Source organism: Medicago truncatula, chromosome 8 (genome assembly GCF_003473485.1).
Source record: "Medicago truncatula cultivar Jemalong A17 chromosome 8, MtrunA17r5.0-ANR, whole genome shotgun sequence".
In the NCBI taxonomy this organism is placed as follows: domain Eukaryota; kingdom Viridiplantae; phylum Streptophyta; class Magnoliopsida; order Fabales; family Fabaceae; genus Medicago; species Medicago truncatula.
The window spans coordinates 34,724,896-34,734,444 of NC_053049.1; the positions used below are offsets into that span (position 1 = coordinate 34,724,896).

At 33.8% G+C, this 9,549-nt stretch overlaps 1 protein-coding gene across 1 annotated transcript; it reads left to right on the plus strand.

Annotated features, from left to right (window-relative positions):
• The first annotated feature begins 1,839 nt into the window (after positions 1–1,839).
• On the plus strand, positions 1,840–9,549 carry LOC11417934 (kinesin-like protein KIN-7G). Its single transcript, XM_003629305.4, has 14 exons — positions 1,840–2,319; positions 3,055–3,441; positions 4,025–4,114; positions 4,215–4,315; positions 4,400–4,513; positions 4,586–4,667; positions 4,805–4,872; positions 4,959–5,024; positions 5,131–5,255; positions 5,373–5,709; positions 6,621–6,725; positions 6,805–8,307; positions 8,551–8,849; positions 8,957–9,549. The coding sequence occupies exons 2-14, from the start codon at positions 3,231–3,233 to the stop codon at positions 9,273–9,275; spliced, it is 3,420 nt and encodes a 1,139-aa protein (XP_003629353.2). The 5' UTR covers positions 1,840–2,319; positions 3,055–3,230; the 3' UTR covers positions 9,276–9,549.

Here is a 9,549-nt window from a genome sequence, read left to right on the forward strand (position 1 = left end):
CGCTAAAAACGAAAAGGATGAATCTGTGAACAAACTCACATCATCCATATTAATAACATAAAACGGCAAAGTACTAAAGCCGACACATATGACTATATTTAAGTCTCCGGAATACCCTTGTCTCCGGATCTGCAACGTTGATGACTCCAAAGTCATTGATTTGATCTGCACATGATCGAAGCTGATTTAACAATCTAAACCGAACAAATACCCGAACAAAACAAGAAAGACAAACAACGTCGCACAAAGACGACAAACAAAACAACATCGCACTAAGACGGCGAAATCACGAAAGCAAAAACGAAATAGATGTGAAAATCACTTATTTCAATAAAAGGGAAATAAAAAAACAAGTTAGAGGGGTGATTTTGGGTAAAAAAATTGACCCTAAATCACCCCTCTTTGGTGGATGAAGATGAAAAAACTAGGATTTTGATGACGGCTCCAAGAGAGAAGGGGAAGAGGCCAATTTATCATAATTGAAACTGAAATTTGAACAAGCCACTTTTATTTATAATCAATGGAAAAAAAATACAAAAATTAAAACATAGTAATTCAAACAAAAAATACAAAAACTAAAACGTTTTAAAAGAAATTATCTTTGGATCCATCAAAATACTCCATAGAAAATTGAAGTTTTTTATTTTGATAATCTTGAACAACCTAACCATATGCAACCCTCATAACCAATATACATCAGAAATGAAATCAGGTAACAACAAAATTATAATTATAAAAAATTGATAAATATTAAATGATTTTGTGATTGTGACTTTGTTGTCCTAGATATCTAATGTCGCAATGATTATTTTATTATTTAATATTAATTAACCGTTTGAAGATTAATATATTTAATTTATCAAAACATTTATTAATTTTTTTATGTAACCGATTTTTTTAATTGTAACACATTTTAAATTTAATTGTAACATTAAATTTTTAAATTATTTTATATGTGTAATCGACTAAAATTAGTTATATTATTTATTATTATTTTGTTACCAAATAAATTTTTAATACTGGTTTAAATTTTAATCGAAAGGTTTATTATAAGAATTATTATTTTATTGTAATCGTGAATCGACTATATTTTAACGTATAATTTAATTATAAATAAAAACATTTTTTTTTAAGAATTATTATCTTTAAACAGGTATTAAAGATTAGAAAATTCTATGAAAATTATGTATGTAATAGTGATGATGTTGACATCTTAAGAAGAGATTATGCTTGAAATATGCTATTGAAGAAAAACTTCATTTGTCTCTATAATTTTTAAAAGGTCATTGTAAAGTATTATATTTTTATTCGATGTTAGTGTAAAACTGGTTTATGTTCAACTGAAACTAATTTATAATATTTATCATTTAACAAACTATGTTAATAAAATAAAAATAGCTACGACCACGGTTTAGCCAACTAGAATGTTCTTTCCATTTGATGAATCATTCATGCAAATTTGAGTTTGAGAGTTGAATAATAATTATCGGTTAGATTTTAGTTATTTTGAGCTGAATTACAAATTACAACATCTTCATTCTTTAAGAACCGGATACTTATCCCGTGAGATTAGCTCAGTTGGTAGGGATATTGCATATTCTATGCGGGGGTCGAGGTTCGAATCCTGGACACCCCACTTCTCCACAATTAAATTGTGTGAGCTCTAACCACTAAACTACTTGACAAAAAAATAAAAAATAAGAACCGGATACTTAATACCAAAAAACTAGAGTACAGTTCTTTATTTATTTATTATTTTTTTTTTTTTACCAAAATGTTCTTTGGGTTATATAAAATGCCTCCATTGAAGATAATCTAAGACATTATTGGATATTAAATATGAACACTTCTCCCTTCCTTAATTTAAACATTGTTCCATGTACGGTTGTTTTGAAAAAATTAGTAAGAATATAAAACTTTTAAAATGGTAAAAAATCTCTTCCAACTTTAAAAAAACATTTTTGAAATCATTGCGGTCCAGACCGACTCAAAAGATTAGTCTTACCGTATACCGGCTAGAGTGATACTCCGTTTTTTAGCGCGGTAGTTAAGCTTTGTTTGTTTGAAAATGATTAAAAAAAGAGAGAAAAAGTAAAAGCTGAAAATGAAGCATGCAGTGCAACTCAACTACCAACAAACTAAGAAGGAGACGCCATAACTCTCTTCACATTTTCAAAAACATCTCACAGACATTTCCACAAACAGTTTCACTCACATTCTCTCTCTTTCCAGTTTTCTACACCTCAACCATTTTCAATTCACAATTATTTTCATCTTCTTGCATTCTTCTACTTTTCCGTTTCAGATCGCATTTCATAGGTGAATCTCCTCAATTATTCTCTATTTAACCTTAAATTATTATTATTAATTATTGATTATTGTTGATAATTAGAATTTGAATTTTGATCTAGATTTTAACGGTTTCTTTCTAAAAACGTTAAAATTCACTGTCACATTAAGGAATTTGCAATTTTAGCCTTTTTTTTTTTTTTGGATTTTTGTGATATTTATTTTTCTGATACATGTACTATTTTTGGAATTTGTGTTCATGAATTGTTTGGATTTTGTTTTACTTGCTAAATTAAGTTTGAACTGAAATTACTCCAAAAATAAAAATATCACAGCTAGGATTTTTAGTAATATTATTACATCCATTCAATTATTTACCCATTTTGATAATCCATATTCAAAGTTTAGTTTCTGAATTTCTTACCACATTGAATTTGTTATGAATCTTCTTTGAAAAATTGAATCCCAAGTTTTTGTCACGGTGTAGGTAATTTTCTTGTACAGATTCTGATTTTATATATGTTGCATGCTAGGTTGAATTGACAGGGTGTTTCCTTGTCTTGGAGACCATCCCAGAAAATTCCAAAATTTTTATTAGAATACAAAATGCACCGCATTTTGGATCAAATTTATATTATAAAAGTTTGTGAAGTTGGTCAATTTCTATATGATCCCATGAATATAAAATTGCATGAATGTTATCATTTTTTTGTTTTATTTGCTTTGTTTATGATGAGGTAACCTTAGATGATTTTGTTTCTGCAGATAATGATTGGAGCTTAAAAGTTGCGGTGGCCTGTGTTCTACGCCATCCCAAGTTCCAACAAAAGAATAGTACAAGCTTTATGAAAGAACTTGAAATGTAATGAAATAATTGTATGCCGAATTGGTGAGGTTGGAATTGAAGGTTTAGAGAAAAGGCTTGAGAAGGAAGTGTGAAAATGGGGTCCAATTCAGGGGAGGAGGCAATGCAAGGCGTGGCAGGTGGTGAGGAGAGAATTCTTGTTTCCGTTCGTGTGCGGCCGCTGAATGAAAAGGAGTTATGGAAAAATGATCTGTCTGAATGGGAATGCATTAATGACACTACCATTATGTACAGGAGCAACCTTTCAGCTTCTGAAAGGTCTTTGTATCCAACAACCTATTCATTTGGTATGAAGAGGCTTATGTTACAAATCCATCCATTGATTTATTTACTTGGTGTTTGTACTTTATATAAGAGCTTGTCATAGATCAAAAATTCAAAATGCTGATGAATTTTGACTGAAAACCAACAATTTTTCTATTTAAAAATAAATTAACGAAAACATGCACTTATTTAATTTAATTCCTAGTTACATTGCCGCCTGAGTCGCATATACTTTCACTTGTTTGAATGTTTTATTTATTTATAAGATTAGGCTGATTAACTTGGAGAATAAAGTGGCAATTCACCATAATTAATGTCGAATCACAAAAGTTTCTGGAATGTTACGAGCTTCCAACAAGGCCTTAAAATCACGCCTGGATATTTGTTGTCTTGCATATTATGTAGTCGAGATTTTCTGCATTGAAGGAAATTATGTAATATCATAATCTTGTTGTATTAAACATGGAGGTGGAAGGTTGTTTAATGTTGTTTTGGTTAAGGAAGTTTAACAAGACCATGTCTGGCTTTTAGTTCATCAGATCTCAAAATTTTAAAAAGTCTATTTGCTTCCTTCTTTTGATCCACCTTCATTTCTTTTCACTGTAGACCGAGTTTTTAGGACTGATTGCCCCACAAGGCAAGTGTACGAAGAAGCGGCTAAGGAGGTTGCTCTTTCTGTTCTCAATGGCATAAACTGTGAGTTTTCTTTCCTCCATCATATGCATCCATGTCAATCAACTTCTATATTAGCATCTTTCAGGGTGCTTATTAAGTGTTTGGTTATCTATTTGATCAGCAAGCATATTTGCATATGGACAAACAAGCAGTGGAAAGACATACACCATGAGTGGTATTACTGAGTATGCTGTAGCTGACATTTTTAATTACATAGAAAAGGTATATGAAACTGAACACATTTTTGCATCACCTTGTCATTTTGAAAACCTTGTTTTGATTAGATTTTTTATTTTTTTTTTACAGCACAAAGAAAGGGAATTTGTCTTGAAATTTTCAGCGATGGAGATCTATAATGAATCTGTCAGGGACCTCCTTAGTAATGACACTACACCACTCAGACTTCTTGATGATCCAGAGGTAAATATCTTTACCAGTTTTCAAAAATGATAATGTGTATGAAAATTTGTTGACATTTTGTCTTTTAAACAGAAAGGCACAGTTGTTGAGAAACTCACCGAGGAAACTTTGCGTGACTGGAACCATTTTACAGAACTTATTTCTTTCTGTGAAAGTAAGGACTGCGGATAGTTATAATCATTCTTGCTTTGACTGAATTTCTCAGATTATCTTCGTTATATTTTTTTCCCTCTTTTACAATCCTTTGTCCACCTGAGCTGACTGCATATACTTATGCAACAACTTTTTCAGCACAACGGCAGATAGGAGAGACATCCTTGAATGAAGTAAGCTCCAGATCACATCAAATTCTAAGAATGGTACGTGGGTTCCTAAGTTTGTTGAAGGCAGGTTAAATCTTTCAGTACTTCATTTCTTACATTGCCTAAATAATGTTGCTTTCCAGACAATTGAAAGTTCTGCGCGTGAATTTCTGGGAAATTACAAATCGAGCGCTCTTGCCGCTTCTGTGGTATGGCTGATTCACACATATAAAGGAAAATAATGAGAATCGCTTTATTACGTTAAAGTACTTCAATTGAAAATCAAAACAATAATACTTATTTTCCTGGATACAGAATTTTGTTGATCTTGCTGGAAGTGAGCGAGCATCACAAACTAATTCAGCTGGTACAAGGTTGAAAGAAGGATGCCACATCAACCGTAGTTTACTGACTCTAGGAACTGTCATCCGCAAACTCAGGTTAGCTTGAAATGGTTGCACTTCAAATGTGTTTACTCACACAGATGTTATATACTTTTCGTGAAATGTATCCTTTGATTTTATCTAAAAAAGTAGAAAACATGAATTTGATCACAGCAAGGGGCGAAATGGACACATCCCTTTCAGAGATTCAAAGCTAACCCGCATACTGCAGTCTTCAATAGGAGGCAATGCTAGAACAGCAATCATCTGTACCATGAGTCCTGCACGGAGCTATGTTGAACAAACTAGAAACACCCTCTTATTTGCAAGTTGCGCTAAAGAAGTGTCAACTAATGCAAAAGTCAATGTAGTGGTGTCTGATAAATCGTTGGTCAAACAATTGCAAAGAGAGTTGGCTAGGCTCGAAAGCGAGTTGAAAAAGTCAGGGTCAACCCAGCGTAAACCTGATTCTGCAGAATTGCTGCGGGAAAAAGACCTCCAAATTGAGATGGTAATCGTCAAGATTTTCATTACTTTTTATGCATATAAGTACAATATCTATATTATCCACAATGTTATATGTTATATTTCTGTTCTTGAAAGGTAGACTGTAGTCTTTGTAAGGTAGTCGCTGTTCTCACTGGATTGTTGTTTCAACTATTTGTTTCTAGTCCTGTAACATCCTGAAATCCACATTTTCATTCACGCTCTGCACTGAATTGCTCTTTCCTCATGAGTGAGCCGACCTGTTGACTTTTATCTATCATACTAAGTGATTTTATTACATTTGATAACTCACATGCTTTGTCATTTCATTTGAAATATTTCACCCAATGCTGAAAATTTGACAGATTAAAACTTAAACTTTCGAATTTTATGACCGTCCTGTGGAAAATAATAGTCATTCGATGCACTTTCAGTCGCAAATTATGTGAGCTTTAATTTGGTTTGTGGCAACCCCTTGATAATGATATTTGAGTTTAAATATTGGGGATTGTATAAATTTTCCTGGGGTGCTAGTCATTTTAGAATATGTTGACTTAATTTTATGTTTTTCGTGCTTCAATCTGCCATGAGACTTCAAATATAAAGTATATACTTGAGATTATTTCTGATTTTTTTTTATTTACAAAGTAATGTGTTGCACACTCATTCTTAAACTAAGAGGACAATACATATAATCTTATTCTGACTTCACACATTTCAAAGTTGTCAATATATGTTGTAATACCTTGCCTGAAAAATTTCAGTTCTTAGCCAATTTCAGTTTGATATTTAAAAACGAGGGAAAAAGATTTGGAGGACACAAGTGTTCTTCCTATTATGTATATTATGGTTACTGAATATTTTTGTGAAACGAGCACATCACTTTTGAGCATTGTGCTTTTGAGCTTTAATATGGACTACTATATGTGCTTGCAGTTAAAGAAAGAGATCATGGATCTGGCAATGCAGCGGGACCTTGCCCACTCTCAAATTAAGGACATGCTTCAAGTGGTTGGAGACGACATGTCCTCATGTGATTTGGTAAGCGTATTTGTGTACTCTAAAGCATTAAAATTTACATTTATTTTCATTCTCATTTATGTTCAAACCCAATTTTCAGGAAAGTTTTGGTTCTCAGTATCCCAAACTACGTGTGCGAAGTTCAATGGACTTTGAAGATCAAACAGAGGAACCAATTTTATTAAATTTTGACGGAGTGGAGAGTGTTAGATCTTTTGATGCTTCTCAATATTCAGATGGACATAGTGTTAGTTCCGAAGAGAACTATTTCCAGCTCCCTAATTTGGAAAAGAGTCTTCCCATCAGGAATTCTTTTCAAGCGGTGTTGGTTGTAAGTCATGATGCTGTAGCTAATCATGTGGATCAGAAGATAGGTCAAGAACAGCCCGGTGATAAATTAGGCGACAGCTGTAAGGAAATTAGGTGCGTTGAGTCAAAAGATCAATTTACAAACACAGATACACACTCAAGTCCAGCAGCTTTGAGTCCAAATAAAGACACAGACTCGAATGCATCATCTCCAGGGGAAAATATGGCAATCTCAGAATTGACAGAAGTTGATAACATAGACAAAGAAAATCAAGATTTGTGCTCATCTCCAGGGACAAATACAGTTGTCTCAGGATTGACAGAAGTTGATAACATAGACAAAGAAAATCAAGATTTGTGCTCATCTCCAGGGACAAATACGGTTGTCTCAGGATTGACAGAAGTCGAGAACATCGACAAAGAAAATCAAGACTTGTGTTCATCTCCAGGGACAAATACGGCTGTCTCAGGATTGACAGAAGTTGAGAACATCGACAAAGAAAATCAAGACTGGTGCTCATCTCTTGGGGAAAATACGGTTGTCTCGGGATTGACAGAAGTTGATAACATCGACAAAGAAAATGAAAACGTGTGCTCATCTCTTGGGGCGAATACGGCTGTCTCAGGATTGACAGAAGTTGAGAAGATCGACAAAGAAAATAAAGACTGGTGCTCATCGCCTGGGGAAAATACGGTTGTCTCAGGTTTGACAGAAGTTGAAAACATCGACAAAGAAAATCAAGAGTTGTGCTTATCTCCTGGGGAAAATACAGCTGTCTCAGGATTGACAGAAGTTGATAACATCGATAAAGAAAATCAAGACTTGTGCTCATATGAGTTAAAGGAAAACAAAAAACTGAATAGCTTGCACCAAGGTTTTGTTCTACCCTCTTCAGAGAAAATAAGTCCATTGCTGGTAGAAAAACGTGTATCTAGTTCTAGAATCTTGAAATTGACCAGAAGCAGAAGTTGTAAAGCAAGTCTCATGAAGGATTCATCTTCAGATTGTTTTGACCAGGATGAAATAATTCAGAATACCCCCCCAATAGGGATCCAAAAAGACTACATTGGAAGACCTCAGGGATTTGAAAAGAGGACCTATACACTAAACTATAATCCCAATAATGAGAGGTTATCCTGGGGTGGTTATGGGAATTGTGTGAGATGTTCTACAGCTGACATACAAAACGTGAAATCATCATTTGAAATGGAAATTGACGATGATAGTGATTTATCTCCAGTAAGAAGGGAAAAGAAAGAACGTGGAAGTTCAAATCTATTGGCGAACCATGAGGTATGCTTCAATATTTCACCTCCTTTGTTTGTTTGTGTCTCTCTTACTGATCTCATGTGTTGATGACCAATATAAGCTATTTTATCTAATTTAAAATGTTTCTGATCATATATACATAGATTCATCTTTATTTTTTCGTTTAACCAACTTACTAACGATGTAAGCAGCTTATTGTTACCAAAGCCCTTGTTACTATATTGAAATAATCCAGCAAGTGATTCTTTAAGTTGTTTTGCATGGCAGGAGACAGGACGTGAGTCCACTGTTTCTTCCAAAAAGTTCAAAGATGTTGGGTTGAACACATTGCAATATGATGAAGACAAACATTTGGTTTGGTCTTCTGAATTTAAGCTGCTGCAGAAAGAGATTGTTGAACTATGGCATTCTTGTGATGTTTCATTGGTCCACAGGACTTACTTTTTCCTTCTATTCAAAGGGGAACCCTCAGATTCTATCTATATGGAGGTAGAGCTGAGAAGGCTGTCCTATCTCAAAGATAATCAAATTTTAGAAGATGGACGAACCCTTACCCCTGAATCAAGGTAATAATAATTTCACATATTGTGTTTGCTTTTGATTTTTGATATTTTTAACTAAAGTTTACATTTGGCGTAATACAAAACATATAATGCATTTCTTATGCAAACAGCAAGAGATATCTTCGAAGAGAGAGACAAATGTTGAGCAGGCAAATGCAGAGGAAGTTATCAAAATCTGAAAGAGATAACATGTATTTGAAGTGGGGTATCAGTATGAGTTCAAAGCATAGGAGGTTGCAATTGGCTCATCGCCTATGGTCTGAAACAGATATAAACCATGTTAGAGAGAGTGCAACCATTGTTGCAAAGCTGGTTGGTACAGTTGAGCCTGATCAGGCTTTCAAGGAGATGTTTGGCCTCAACTTTGCACCACGACGCAGAAGAAAGAAGTCGTTCGGTTGGACGTCCAGTATGAAGCATATCTTGTGAAGGTGATTGTGTTGGAACAAGATTACTGTATAGGAAGTTTGATTGGGCCATGTAAAAATTTCCCCTGGCTCCATTTTAACATAGGAAAAATATGTCATCCCCCCTTCTATTAGCAATCTGATCTTTACTATATGTTTCTGACTCTAATTCCTATTTGACTGTAAAGAGGTTGAAGGATGCAGAACCACCCCATGCATATGGAATATAGATGGAACTAGAAATTATGATATATTTATGTGAAAATAAGATTGTTTGCAGAAGATTCAAGAAGAAA

Bases quoted from the DNA above. Each gene is read 5' to 3' on its own strand.
- LOC11417934 (XM_003629305.4), top strand. From the start codon at position 3,231: ATGGGGTCCAATTCAGGGGAGGAGGCAATGCAAGGCGTGGCAGGTGGT. The intron at 3,442-4,024 runs GTATGAAGAGGC...TTTTCACTGTAG, and splicing joins TCCAACAACCTATTCATTTG to ACCGAGTTTTTAGGACTGAT. The intron at 5,256-5,372 runs GTTAGCTTGAAA...ATTTGATCACAG, and splicing joins ACTGTCATCCGCAAACTCAG to CAAGGGGCGAAATGGACACA.